This window comes from Hermetia illucens, chromosome 6, assembly GCF_905115235.1.
Source record: "Hermetia illucens chromosome 6, iHerIll2.2.curated.20191125, whole genome shotgun sequence".
Lineage (NCBI taxonomy): Eukaryota > Metazoa > Arthropoda > Insecta > Diptera > Stratiomyidae > Hermetia > Hermetia illucens.
In genome coordinates this window covers 62,570,854-62,586,740 of record NC_051854.1, presented here as the reverse complement: position 1 = coordinate 62,586,740, position 15,887 = coordinate 62,570,854, and the positions used below count along the sequence as shown (strand labels likewise).

At 44.1% G+C, this 15,887-nt stretch overlaps 1 protein-coding gene across 2 annotated transcripts in view; it reads left to right on the top strand.

Moving 5' to 3' along the window:
• LOC119660260 (Kv channel-interacting protein 1) overlaps positions 1-15,887 on the top strand; it is a 386,504-nt gene that overhangs the window by 337,354 nt on the left and 33,263 nt on the right. For both annotated transcript variants that reach the window (XM_038068719.1, XM_038068718.1), the window contains exon 6: positions 1,025-1,095. In XM_038068719.1, the coding sequence (XP_037924647.1) occupies positions 1,025-1,095 (71 nt within the window). The remainder of the gene's footprint in view (positions 1-1,024; positions 1,096-15,887) is intronic.

Here is a 15,887-nt window from a genome sequence, read left to right as displayed (position 1 = left end):
ATGATCCGTTCAAATCGTGCGACTCCTAGGTCTACTGTCCCTGAGAGTTCATGGTATTCACGGGAAGGGGCACGTCCAAGAGTAAAGGGTCACTATAGTATTTTGAACAATCTGCTTCGTCTTGCTGGGTTTCATTGAAAGTATTAAGAATAAGTTCTCCAATATCTTCCCCACGAGTAATAAGGAAATAGTCAGCCTTGAGACAGAGTCCCAATAATATAATGTCTTATGTTACCTCCAAAGCGTTCCAGCGAACAATATGCAACTCATTGTTACTCTCTTGACAATATACTCGTTCTCCTCACACCATCTTCATCACGAAGTATCTAAATATGATCTATTTGACATATAGCAAACTTTTCCGTTGGTCAACAAGTTTCCCACCATGAGCTTTTCTCAAACTAACATATCCGGGTTATTAGTTAGGGATCGATAAATTGCTCTTGCTGCAGAAAACAATCGATACTGGGAAAATTCGCAACTTTGTTTTCCTCCTCGCCCTTTTGTCCGTAACCTTGATCCATATGCGGTTACCGTTTCTTTGCTGTTAGTAGCGGGGGAAGATATCACTTGTGTTACCCGTAACGCTGTCCGAACCACACCTTCCGGCTTTTCCTTTGAGTAGAAGAGCGGTGGGGACGTCTCGGGAAGTCGTGGGGGGTGTTGAAGCGCATTTGAGTGGACCGCGAGGTTTCGTCCGCCCCCCCCCCCCCCCCCCCCCAAAAGAGAATAGCAATCATATTAGAATAAAGTAGTGTTGTAAAAAATACTCATCATCACCAACAGCGCAACAACAAGTATCCGGTCTAGGCCTGCCTTAATAAGGAACTCCAGACATCCCGGTTTTGCGCCAAGGTCCACCAATTCTTTATCGCTAAAAGCAGTCTGGCGTCTTGGCCTATACCATCCCTCAATCTCAGGCAGGGTCTGTCATGTCTCCTTTTTATATTCGTACATTTTGTTTCATATTCATTTTCGTATAATCCACCATTAACAAAACGTAAATACCTTTCTTTCATTACAGATTCCAGCCTATATGCGCATTATGTGTTCAAAGCATTCGATGTTAATTGTAATGGAGCAATTAGTTTTCGGGTGAGTTAAACCAATTTACAAACAATTAAATTCGTCATTTTCCCCAACAGCCAACCGAACACAAAACAATCTGAAATTACATCACCCAAATACCCTCAAAACGCCATCTGTTTCGAATAAGGCTAACGTATGTCGACACTCGACTATTACAAACAATCGACCTGCATGAAAATGGAAGGTATAACATGATGTAAATGATTCAATTAAGGATCCCGGGGAAACTTCATTTGAATGGTGACGAAAGAAAATCAGAAGTTTCTTCCTTACCCCCTCGAAAACATGAAAACTCCAAAACATTGAAGTTTGTCGTCTAGCTGCTTATTGACCCGAATGGTGATGCCTCCGCGAGGAACGTTTATGAAATTTAATTAAAATCCACATAGTAAATATGGAATAAAATTCAAAGAAAATTTTCAACAAAGTTGGGGTAGGAGGTTAAAAGCCTTCCCTTCAGAGAAGAAAAGCAAAAGGTAATGGCGGCCGTAAAAGTGTGCGAACCTATAGCATACATGCCCTGGTTTTAAATATACTTACGCGTACATACTAAAATTCGAAGTTTGAGAATTTTCTGTTGATTTATGCATTGTTCAGAAAGTGGAGAAGAACAGCCATGACAGCTAAGGGAAGTCAAATGTAAGTCACATAACATAGCTGTCAGGCCTAGAGTGGAAAATGATTCAAAGTCTTAAAAGAAGCAAAAGAGTCCAAACTATATGTACTGTACAACAATTATTAAAAAGTCCCAGGACAGCCCAAGAATATAAACTTATTATTCGAAAAATTATTAGATACTGGCCAGATTATTGTCATATATATTATACATATGTATCCGAGAATAACACCTTTGATTTTCATCAGTTTAAGCGGGCCAAAACAACGGTGTCTTGACATCTCGGGGTCACTATATACGATCAAATAACTCCCTTATTTTCGCTTCAAAACTTGTAGTGTCCGTGACTTCTCACCATCCGTCTCATTTTGTTCTCTTTATCCGGTGAACAGATTTCCTTCAAAACCTCCACTACCCTTTTTCAATGCCATCTCTATATTCACTCACTTTAAAATAATAATTCAAAAATTATCATTTTTATTTTCCATTTTTAAAATTTTATCTACAAAACCCTATCACCTTCTAACTTCCTGCAAATTTTTATATTTCAAGGTATTATATAATAGTAAATCTCTAACATTGTAAAAACAAAAACGATCGTTAGCCTTTGTTGTTGTTGGTTCCACATAGATCTAAATCATATTGGATGTTACGAAATGCAATCCTAAGGCCTCTTTCTCGCTAAAGCGAAATATTGCGCATGCCGATGCTGGAACTGCACCGCTATTGGGTTGAAGCCGGTTCGATTTTGAAAGACTCTCGTTCTTTGTTGAGATGTGGAACAAAATCCGCCCTAGTGTAATCAACACTGTAGTTGATGACAATAATCTGGTTCCACGATAGTTTCGTTCGATAATTCCCCAAGATTCTCAGGAAAATATACTTATGTTATATATATACTATATATTGTAGTAATTCGCCACACTCCCCCACGTTCGAATCCGCGGTGATTCTCTCTCTGCGGCAAGCAATGAAAAAACTTTTGGAATATAGACAACAGTTACACCATCTTTTCATCGAATTTAAGGCCGCCTCTGATAGCATAGCCAGGGTAAAACTGGACACGACCATGAGAGAATTTGGTATCCCGATGAAATTGACAAGACTGATTAGGATGACTTCAACCAATGTGCGACACCAGATAAAAACAGCAGGATCACTGTCAAGACCATTCGGCATCAACAACGGTCTACGACAAGGGGATGCCCTATCATGCGTCCTCTTTAACTTGGCCCTGGAGAAAGTGATCCGTGATACTGAGGTAAATGCGAGAAGTACGATCCCCTTTAAGTCCACCGAACTACTGGCCTATGCTGGCGAAACTGCCTTCATGCAGATCGAGCAGGCGGCGCGAGACCTTGGACTGCACATCAATGAAAGCAAGACAAAATATATGGTGGCAACGTTAGCACCGAAACCAACCAACCAACAACATCAAACCGCACTGGTCAAACGGGAAGAATAAGAATAGAAGAGTACAACCTTGAGACCGTTGATAATTTCTCCTAGCTAGGGTCGAAAATCACAACCGATAACAGCTAGGACGACGAAATCCGCGCACGGTTGTTGGCAGCGATCTCTGATCGCCTATTTCAGTTTACAGAAACTGTTTCGCTCGTAACGTCTCACCATTGGATCAAAGCTCTTACTGTACAGTACAAGACTACGATCGTGCCAGTGCTCATGTATTCCTCGGCCAGTCTGCCATTGTTTATGGCTGAAGGTGGAAATCCTAGAAAAGCACTGCCGCGGCAGGTTGCTGTAGTGTCTGGGATCCTCACCCACGAAAAACAGCCCCACTTTCTCCGTCTTTCTTCGTCTTCCTCGTAGAACCCGCGCAAATCATTACTTCGCCAGAATGATTATGCTTTAAGTGACCAGGCAGTGCCCTCTTCGCGATCTCATCGCGAACTCCGCTTTTCCAAATTCCGCCAAAATCCTTTGGATAGCGGAGTTCACCGCGCACCATTTTGACCTCCGATTTCAACATTTTCCCGTCGATGTTCTAAAGGCCAATGGTGATTTTCAGAGAGTCTTCCAGGCCCCTCCTCTGCGAGCAAAATAATAGACAGTAAAACATAACATGTTCCGTTTCTTCAAGGGTGCAACTATGCGACGGAGCGATCAAACGCAATTCGCGAATAGCGTGTCCAGTAAACCAATCCGTCCGGCTGTATCTTGTACCTCCAATATTAGACATTTCTCCGTGCTAACAATATGCTGATATTTACCGCTTTCTCACAGTCATAGGCCGGATGTCCCTTGAAATTGATCTTCCCGTCAATAACCACCGCCAAGTATTTGATAACCGGCTTCGAAGTGATTGTGCGGCTACTAACACGAATACCAATCGTAATCCTTTTCCTACGGTTGGTAATCAAAACCGGCTCATTTTTTAACTTCAGAAGGTCAAGCTGAACCATCTCCAGCCACACTTTTATGGAGCTGATGGTTTGATTAGCGTATACTTCAACATCTTCAGATCGCTCGACAACGATAACCGACCCAACACCCAACTACTCCTGCCGTAGCGATTCACCGCCTAGGTCAATCATCTGTATCGCACCAAAGTACGACAATGGGTTTTTATCCACTCCCAGCTGCCTGAATTGAACGCATTTTCGACGTCCAATGTTATAATGGCACAGCATTTATTAGACGACATCGCGTCCCGAGCCAACTTCAAAACTACATCTAAGGTGGCGATCATTAAGTGGACTTTCTGAAATCCAAATCGTCGCTCCGATAGGGCATCCTCACATTCTATGATACGAAGAGATCTACTGTAGATGACTCTGTCGATCATCTTTCTCACCGTGTCTCGGGCGGTATAGTGATGGATATCCCGACTTCTGATTTTACTTCGGTAGCAAAACTAGTTTTTCCCTCTTCTACCAAGCAGGGTAAATTCCTTGTACCATGTATGCCTCAAATACGCGGGTATACAAATCGGATCCGGTCTTAACAATAAGTTTAAGGGCTTTATTGGGAACAGCATCCAAACCAGGAGCTTTATTATCATCAATTCTCTGGCAAATCTCCGCAAGTTCCTCTTCAGTTACCTCATGTATGGTGGAAAAGTCCAATGTCTCTTTATGCGGAGGGAAGAACGCCATCACTATATCGAGAAGAAGATGCAAGCAGGTTAGTAGTGTTCACCCCCTCATCTTGTTGATAACAACTCTGTACGCTGCTCGCCAGAAGTTTTGGTCTGCCTCCACGAAAAGCACCTTACATCAACCACGGTTGCTGGTTGCTGCTTAAGCATACCTTGAAAGTCTGCGTGTACTTCCCGTTTCTCTCCTAGTTTTTTTCTAGATCGTTGATAGATCCTTCTTGCTCGGAAGCATGCAGTCCGCGATTTCTTTGTTCCACCAATAGTTTGATCGCCTGTTGACGAGGATTCGCACCATCGAGATCATGGTCTCCCAACAGCATCTCTGTGAAGGCATCCCTTTCATAGCCCCCCTCCCAATATAGTACTCACATATGTCTGTCTAATCGACTGTTGAGTCCTAGCCTGTCCCTCGAAAACCTGATACATTTCCACCAGGTCTAGCTTTAGTAGTATGACTGCCACAATCCACAAACCACGCGTTCAAACCGGCCACTATGATTTTGGGGTTTCGACTTCTTGCACCCGAAACCAACATCCCTAGCATTCGGATTGTGTCATGGCCGCACTTGGCGAAGCTTAGCAACAATATATATGTAAAACAAATCCAGCTTCCAGAAATTCCATAACTTCCTTCCTGGATGGCTTGATTTCCATACGTTTGTATGGTTTGGTCCAGATTCCGCAGTCGTTATTGCGATAAGGCTCGCTGATTATGGCCACTTTAACTCCCTTCTCATATCCGAGTGTAATTACGCGGTATTTCTATCGATTAATTATTTGAAATAATAAAAACTAGCGAATAGGAAAAACAAGTTTTTATTATTTCAAATCCCTTCTCATAGTTCTTGTTGACTTAGTCTTGCGCGATGGTTGATATTGATTCGTATCAACCTCATTTCTTCATTATGTCCAAGGCTCTCCTAAATACTTGACATCGGCTGCAGCCTTCGACATACCGACATAAACATGCCCATGGACGCTTACCTCCAAATACATGTTCATACACAAGTGCGTGTTCAAAGGACGCGCCTGATGTGAGATCTGGCAACTCTGCACCGATCTGCTTGTTCATTACACGCACTTTTCTCAGAAACGCTTACACCTATTGACACGAAATTCAATAGAAAAGTTGAAACTGTGAACTCCCACACATGCGGTGAATTATATTGCTGCACGCTGAGCTTAAGCCAAATATTCTTTGCAGAATATGGCCATGTTGGACATCAAATTAAAGGTCTCGATTAGTACTTTCCGAAGCGGACGTTAATTTTAACATTGTTTGCAAAGGGAAAAGTTCGAGGGTCCGAAAAAGGTTAGTTACTTGAAGGACGCGTTCTCAGAAACCAACCTACCCAAAAGTCCAAAAAAAATTATGGTAGTCCATGCACATGGTAATGCACATGGTATCTAAGCCTAAAAATACCCCAAGTTACGATATCTGCCCAAATAAAGTTAAAAAGTTAATAAAAATGAGTTATTATATTTTGAAAATTTACTGCGAATCCTCCTTAAGTTCATTCTAGATCCGAAAAATTTTAAGTAAGCACTTGCGGACCATCTAGCCGTAATAATTATCAGCAAGTTTGGAGACACAGTATGTGATTGCTGGGCTGCAACTCCGCAGTTGGTGGCTCTATAATAGACTCACGGTGAACGCTAGGAAGACTCGACTAGTTTGTTCACTAGGAACGTTAAGTGAAACAAGTGAAGCACGCTATCACTGGTGCAAACAGTCTAGTATTTGAGAGCATATTTTCTCTCGAAAGCAGCGTGGAAGCACCGTATCCACGAAAAATATCAACAATTCTGCTGGTTGCTCGGTTGCTGCAGGACTGCAATAGGTAAGACCATAGGCATCTTTCACTATAACGGACTCAATGGATGTAGACATTCATAACCATCATCATCAACGGCGCAACAACCGGTATCCGGTCTAGGCCTGCCTTAATAAGGAACTCCAGACATCCCGGTTTTGCGCCGAGGTCCACCAATTCGATATCCCTAAAAGCTGTCTGGCGTCCTGGCGTACGCCATCGCTCCATCTTAGGCAGGGTCTGCCTCGTCTTCCTTTTCTACCATAGATATTGCCCTTATAGACTTTCCGGATGGGATCATCCTCATCCATACGGATTAAGTGACCCGCCCACCGTAACCTATTGAGCCAGATTTTATCCACAACCTGACGGCCATGGTATCGTTCATAGATTTCGTCGTTATGCAGGCTACGGAATCGTTCATCCTCATGTAAGGGACCAAAAATTCTTCGAAGGAATCTTCTCTCGAACGCGGCCAAGAGTTTGCAATTTTTCTTGCTAAGTATCCAAGTCTCCAAGTCTCCGAGGAATACATGTGGAGTGGCAAGATCGTAGTCTTGTACAGTAGGAGCTTTCACCTATGGTGAGACGTTTCGAGCGGAACAGTTTCTGTAAACTGAAATAGGCTCTGTTGGTTGACAACAACCGTGCGCGGATTTCATCATCGTAGCTGTTATCGATTGTGATTTTCGACTCTAGATAGGAGAAATTGTCAACGGTCTCAAAGTTGTATTCCCCTATCTTTATTCTTTCCGTTTGACCAGTGCGGTTTGATGTTGTTGGTTGGTTGGTTTTCGGTGCTGACGTTGCCACCATATATAATACTTTGTCTTGCCTTCATTGATGTGCAGCCCAAGATCTCGCGCCGCCTGCTCGATCTGAATGAAGGCAGTTTGTATGTCTCGGGTAGTTCTTCCCATGATGTCAATATCGTCAGATAGGCCAGGAGTTGGGTGGACTTAAAGAGGATCGTACCTCTTGCATTTACCTCAGCATCACGGATTACTTTCTCGAGGGCCAGGTTAAAGAGGACGCATGAAAGGGCATCCCCTTGTCGTAGACCGTTGTTGATGGAGTGAAGCCTCTTTGTTATGGGGCCAATGATGTTCTTGACGTATGGGGTATCCGGCCTAGCAAGATAGCGGAAAATATCTTATAGATGATACTCAGTAACGTGATACCTCTATAATTGCTGCACTGTGTGATATCTCCGTTTTTATGTATGAGACACATAATGCCTCATTTCCAATCATCACGCATTGATTCGCTGTCCCCTACCTTGCGCACAAGTTGATGAACCACTTGGTGTAACTGGTTGCCTCCATATTTAACCAATTCGGCTGTAATTCGATCGGCGCATGGCGACTTGATTTTTTAGCCGATGAATTGCACGGACTGTTTCTCCTAAACTTGGTGGTGTCAGTATTTGTCCGCCGTCTTCAGTTGGCGGGGCTTCCAGGAGTAGCTCATCAAAGTACTCAACCCATCGCTCCAATATGCCCATTCTGTCGGAAATCAGATTTCCCTCTTCATCTCGACAGGATGAGCATCGAGGTGTATAAGCCTTCATCCTGATGACTGCCTGGTGCGGTTGCTCCGTGTACTTTTCTAGTTCACAGACTTGTTGGTTCTCCCAGGCTTCCTTCTTCCGTCTGTGAAATCGCTTCTCCGCTCGACGGAGTTCGTGATAAATCTCTGCGCGTGCCCGCGTTCTTTGAGAATACAACATTAGTCGATATGCGGCATTCTTCCCTCCGTTGCTAGCTTACATTCATCGTCAAACCAGCCGTTCCGACTCCTTTTCCGGCTGGGGCCAAGTATGTTTGTGGCCGTATCCATGATAACGTTCTTCAGGTGATTGTGAAGATCATTTGTTGATGCTTCATCTCCAGGTCCTCTGTTGACTGCGGTTATTGCGGCATCCATTTCCATCTTATAGGTGTTGCGAAGGGCTGTATTGTGGATGGCTTCAGTATTAACTCTCACTTGATTGTCAGAGGGGATTCTAGGTGGTGTTGTTATTCGAGCTCTGAGCACCATGCCAACGAGATAGTGATTCGCGTCTATATTGGCCCCCCTATATGTTCTAATATTCATCAGGGCTGAGAGGTGGCGGCGCTCGATCAACACGTGGTCAATTTGATTGAAAGTGGTTCCGTCTGGAGAGGCCTCCCTTCTTTCCGCGCAAACCAGGTACTTCCAACAACCATTTCGTGTGACCCTACTAATTGAATAATCTGCAGTACGTTATCACTTGTATTTTGGTGTAAGCTATGGGAGCCAACGTATCGCCTGAATACGGGCTCCTTCCCTACTTGGCTGTCAAAATTCCCAAGTATGATTTTGATATCATATCTGCGACAGGCTTCGATGGTTCGTTCTACTGGCTCGTAGAAGGTATCCTTCTCCGACTCTGCAGTCTCCTCCATAATACAACCCATTTTGATGAATGCATCCTATAGTGGTGGAGACTGAACTTTTCCTACAGCCGGAAACGGCTGGCACAATTTCAAATGAATACTACGCCGACCGCAGAACTCGAAGCTTTGGAGGTGAAACTGAAAGCAGTTAACGACTTATATACTCTTCATGCTATTGGCGCAAGGAGAGGCAGTCAATCATACAGTTATGCATCCATCTGGAAATTTCCTGGCAAATATCAGGAGATGCTGATACCAGCCGATTGTACGGTTTCAACATTCGGAATTTAGACGACATATTGGTAATGAGTAATCGCAGCAGGATGGAGAAAGTTGTAATCTTGCCGGCATTCAAAAATCTTTCTGAAAAAACCCGGGTTTTTAGAGCAGTTTCTTTGTGATCCCTAAGGAAGAAGGACATGAAAACTCTTGTAGGTCTGCTTCCTAAACTACTAAATATAAAAAATTTGGTCGACAGTCTTGGGTATATGCAACCAATATGAGAAGGAGACGGCCCTGAAATTCATATACAGGTGACTGCCTTCTCAGATCTCACATAAAAATACCTCGGTACAGTTTTATTCAGTGACGGGTCTGCGCATTGTCTGCCTCTAGAGAATCTTCCCAAGTTCCCCTGTCAGTGCCGCAAGCGGGAAGCAGGAATAGGCGATCTCCGGGGATAGTACAATGGGTTTAACAAAAGGTCTGAGCGCTTGGAGCGGCGGCTCCCCCCAACTAAACTAGACTAACTAACCATCTCGCTCTATTCACGGTTGAACATCCTTTATATTTCATAGGTGACGATTGTAGGAATAGCGGCTTTCGGCTTTTGATAATAAGCGTTCGGTGATCCTTTTTGTCCTTCATTGAGAAAACCTGCTCATTAGACCTATTTGTGGGAGAGGCAGTTTCCGGTTTGCCCTTTCTTCCACTCCGAAGCGGTAGAAGATCCTTAGAATCACAAACACCCAATTGAAGAGTTCCAAAGGGAACACCTGAAAAAAAACCTTTAGCTGCGTCATACATCTGAAATTACCTCTCCCCAAATTAATCTATTCTCCACGGCAATATTGCATCATTTATTTCAGGTAGGGAACGTATGAAGCTTGTGAACATGTCACACATTCATCTCCTGTAATTGTTATAGCATTTCCTCTCCTTGCTCCTTCGTACCTTAATTAATACCACTTCAGGACTCATCGGTATATGTACATACACAGTCCCAGTGTTATTCTCCACAGTGTTCTCCAAATTGGTCTGATTCTGTTGTCGGTTTTCGAAATGTACAATCCCAAAGCTACGAATCTTGCTTGCTTTTTGAATGCAAAGTATGTTTATGCAACTGTACACCCCCCACATATGCTACTATGTACGCCTGTTTGCCATGTTACCTGGGGCAAATCATCCAATTACGATTTAATTTGCGTGCTGGTACGGTTGCTGGCAAACAATGATACAACAATTTGTGCGGAATCGAAAGAGCAGTTCATTTCCATATATGAAAATTATAAATTTGACTCCATATTTGATTTTTTGTAAACTTTGTATGTAATATTTTATTTGATCTTTTGTGATGTAGCAGAACTGCGCAATTCTCATTTCGATGCAGGAAAATGGGTTCAAAATACTTTAGAGCTTCATGAGGCTTCTCAAAACTACCCTTCTCTCAGCCACAATCCAAACTTCATCATTTTTGGCGTGTGACTGCAATTTCCTGAGATCAATTGAAATGGCTCCTGAAATTTGCATATTTTTACTTCCAGTGAGTGCCGCGCCCACAAACAGTCTTAACCTTGTACGGACTCCCCGCAAACCTCAGTCTTACCCTATATACCATTAAATGTCATTTTGATTCACGTCCTCCTTTTTCTCTCGCTTTTCTCAGCTTCGGCTGGATGATTCCTATTTTGGAATTAGCGATACTTGTTTTCTTTTCTATTACCACAGGGTCATAGAGAGACAATCCGGTTCGGTTTCTGGAATCCTATTATCTCTTGTTTTGAATGAAATTTCTTTTACGGTCTCCTGTACAAATCCCGGGCCCGGAAGAAGTCCAGCGCCCCTCCCCCTTTCCATTGTCTCCCATCAGGCCCATGTCACCATCGACTTACTGATTTCTTCATTCCAGTGTTCTGCACGTAAAAATAGGGTTAAACTTCTTCTTGGTGAAAGGGTAGTATAGGTCCCAGGACGAAACGTGGATTGGTACCCACGATGGAGCATAAAACCTGGGAACCTGCTGAACCAACACCAACAGCTCTACTACCAAACCCTATCTCCACCTTCACGTGGTGACCGCTGTGAGCTCTTTCTTAATGAAAAGTTGCAGACGGAGAAGGATGAAGGCGAGTTGTTGGTTAGGTTGGGGTTGGGTAGGGCTGACAACCCTACACGGAAAACAACTTGTTACGCAGCCACAACAGGAGCCCCGGACTGGACGGATTATACAACGCCGAACCCGGCAACGACAACGAAATAATGATTTGCGCATTTTCTCATGCGCTCCCTGTACAGAGATGAAGCTGATAAGCAGCTAGCCGATAACCTGTCCCAATATAGGGCTGATGTAACAGCGTTACAGGAGATACGTTGGACAGGGACCGGTTTCTTGGAGAAGAACCGCTACACCATATATTATAGTGGCCGTCCAGTAAACCATGTGCTCGGAGTAGGTTCCTTAGTCAGCCAAAAAGTGAAAACTGCTGTTATCGGCTTTGAAAACATTTGCGAACGGCTATGCGCTCTGCGCTTGCGAGGCAAATTTAGAAATATAGGCCTCATTAACGTTCACACCCCTACAGAGGAGACTGCAGAGTCGGAGAAGGATACCTTCTACGCGGCAGTAGAACAAACCCTCGAAGCCTGTCCCAGATAGAAATCATACTTGGGGATTTTAACAGCCAAGCAGTAAAGGAGCCCGTATTCAGGCGATACATTGGTTCCCATAGCTTAGACGAAAATACAAATGATAACGCCTTGATGAATGTCAGAACATATAGGGAGGCCAATATAGACTCGGATCACTATCTCGTTAGCATAGTGTTCCGAGCTCGAATCACAATACCACCTAGAATCCCCTCTGACAATCAGGTGAGAGTTAACACTGAAGCCATCCACAACACAGCCCTCCGGGACACCTTTAAGAGGGAAATGGATGCCGCAATAACCGCAGTCAACAGAGGACCTGGAGATGAAGCATCAACAAATGATCTTCACAATCACCTGAAGAACGTTATCATGGATACGGCGACAAACATACTTGGCCTCAGCCGGAAAAGGAGTCGGAACGGCTGGTTTGACGATGAATGTAAGCTAGCAACGGAGGCAAGAATGCCGCATATCGAGTAATGTTGTATTCTCAAAGAACGCGGGCACGCGCAGAGATTTATCACGAACTCCGTCGAGCGGAAAAGCGATTTCACAGACGGAAAAAGGAAGCCTGGGAGAGCCAACAAATCTGTGAACTAGAAAAGTACAGGGAGCAACCGCACCAGGCGCGGAAGTTTTACCAACAAGTCAACAGGATGAAGCCTTATACACCTCGATGCTCATCCTGCCGAGACAAAGAGGGAAATCTGATTTCCGACAGAATGGGCATATTGGAGCGATGGGTTGAGTACTTTAATGAGCTACTGAACAACCAGAACATCGGCGACCTGGAGGTCCTGCCAACTGAAGACGACGGACAAATACTGCCACCACCAAAGAGAAACAGTCTGTGCAATTCATCGACTAAAAAATCATAAGTCGCCAGGAGCCGATGGAATTACAGCCGAATTGGTGAAATATGGAGGCGACCAGTTACACCAAGTGGTTCATCAACTTGTGCTCAAGGTATGGGACAGCGAATCAATGCCTGACGATTGGCAACGAGGCACTATCTGTCTCATACATATAACACAATGCAATTATAGAGGCATCACGTTGCTGAGTACCATCTATAAGATATTCTCCGCTATCTTGCTAGGCCGGATAGCCCCATACGCGCAGAACATCGTTGGCCCATACCAAAGAGGCTTCACTCCAGGCAAATCAGCAACAGATCAGATTTTCTCTCTGCGGCAAGCGATGGAAAAACTGTTGGAATATGGACAACAGTTGCACCGTCTGTTCATCGACTTTAAAGCCGCCTATGATAGCATAGCCAGAGTAAAACTGTACACGGCCATGAGAGAATTCGGTATCCCGACGAATTTAATAAGACTAACTAGACTGACCCTGACCAATGTGCGAGGCCAGATAAAAGTGGCAGGATCACTCTCAAGACCATTCGATATCAACAACGGTCTACGACAAGGGGATGCCCTATCATGCGTCCTCTTTAACTTGGCCACAAACAAACTGCCTTCATCCAGATCGAGCAGGCGGCACGAAATCTTGGGCTGCACATCAATGAAGGCACGACAGAATATATGGTGGCAACGTCAGCACCGAAGACGAATCAACCAACAACATCAAACCGCACTGGCCAAACACGAAGAAGAATAAGGATAGGAGAATACAATTTTGAGACCGTTGACAATTTCTCCTATCTAGGATCGAAAATCACAACCAATACCAGCTACGATGGTGAAATCCGCGCACGGTTGTTGTCAGCCAACAGAGCCTATTTCAGCTTACAAAAACTGTTCCGCTCGAAAGGTCTCACACCATAGTGTCAAAGCTCTTACTGTACAAGACTATGATCTTGCCAGTCCTCATGTATTCCTCGGAAACTTGGGTTCTTAGCAAGAAAAATTGCGAACTTTTGGCCGCGTTCGAGAAAAGAATCCTCCTAAGAATTTTTGGCCCCTTACATGAGAATGGACGTTTCCGTAGCCTCCACAATGACGAAATCTATGAGCGATACCATGACCGTCCGGTTGTGGATAAAATCCGGCTCAATAGGTTACGGTGGGTGGGTCACTTAATCCGTATGGATGAGGATGATCCCACCCGGAAAGTGTATAAGGGCAATATCTATGGTAGAAAAAGAAGACGAGGCAAACCCTGCCTAAGATGGAGCGATGGCATAGGCCAGGACGCCAGAAGCTTTTGGGGACATCGAATTGGTGGACCTCGGCGCAAAACCGGGATGTCTGGAGTTCCTTATTAAGGCAAGCCTAGATCGGATACCGGTTGTTGCGCCATTGATGATAATGATGATGTTTTCTTTTCTATTACCACAGGGTCATAGAGAGAAAATCCGGTTTGGTTTTGGGAATCCTGTTATTTCTTTCGGTTACGGTGCCCTATACAAACCCCAGGCCGAAAGAAGTCCAGCGCCCCTCCCCCTTTCCACCTTCTCTCATAAGGCCTGTATCAACATCGACTTAATGATTTCTACATTCCAGTGTTCTGCACGTAAAAATAGGGATGAACTTCTTCATAGGGGCCACTTTGTTCCTCTGAAATTTTACCTTCTCCTTCTAAACATCCGAAATCCCCACTAGGCCTGCCTTAGTAAGGAACTCCAGGCATCCAGGTTTGCTCCGACGTCCACCAATTTGGTATCCCTAAAAGTTGTATGGCGTCCTGCCATAATGGCTTATAGCTCCATCTCAGGAAGGGTCTACTACATCTTCTGTTTTACCATAGACATTACCCTTATAGACTTTCCAAACTGGCTCATCAAGACTCATACGGATTAGATGAATAGCCCACTGCAACCTACTGAGTCGGAGCTTATCTACAACGTAGTGTCGGTCGTAAAGTTCGGCGGGAGGCATACTGCTGACTTGTTTGTAAACTTTGCGCGCCTGGCGCGGTTACTCACTATACTTCCGAAGTTCGAATACGTCGGTTATGGCTGTTAAAATCTCCAACTATGACTTTGATATCATAGCTGTGATATTCTTATAAGGTCCGCTCTACTGCCTTTTAGAAGGTATCCTTCTCCGACTCTGGCAAAGTCAAACGATTTGCTGACCGGCTGATGAAGCTCACCATTATTCACGCACGATTCACTTTTTTACCGCATACGCGCCACAAAGAGATGATCCGCTACCGAGAAAGATGCCTTCTGGCAACTTCTCAATGCAAAAACCTCTAACGTGGCTACTAGTGACTATATTGTCATTGCCAGTGACCTTAATGCTCATGTGCGGGAAAGCTCAGACGGTAACAGGTGGCATGGGGAAAAGGGTTTGGAGCACGCAATAAGGGTGAGCATATAGTCGATTTTGTAGACAAGCATTGCCATGTTCATCAAACCATTGTCTCATCTTCCTTAATTTTATAGTGGGAACAATAACACGCAAATTGACTATATTCTCCTAAGACGCCGGCATTTTATCACTGATTACGAAGCCGTTCCCTAGAAACCATTGCACCTCAACATCAGCCGTTGATTGCCGTCTTTCGAATTAAACCGCCAATAAAATGGGGGGCAGAACGCCCTGGCCCGCCACGCATTAAATGCTGGCGATTTTGTGAGAACAAAAGTGATCCCACTTACGGAATTACCAACCATTACGAATATCAAAGAATCTTGGAACCAAGTGCCCCAAGTGCCCTCACAACCAGCCTAGTAAGTGGTTCATCAATCGAGATACTTGACTTTGGAATAACAATGTCCAAATGAACGTTTGTGAAAAGAAGCGCCCCTACCGTAAGTTTTTCTACGATAAAACACTGGCCAATTGACAAATTTACAAGAATAATAATAATAATCGTTGGCGCAACAATCCAATTTGATCAGGGTCTTGAAGTGTTCCGCAGAAGAAGGTAGCAAGTGGCTGCCGAAATACGTATTCGGGAAACTAAACTCAAACCATTGACAAAAAGGAAAGTTGAATCTGTTTGTTTGTTCGGCCTTGAAGTGTGCTAGAGCACTTCATTCAAAACCGTAA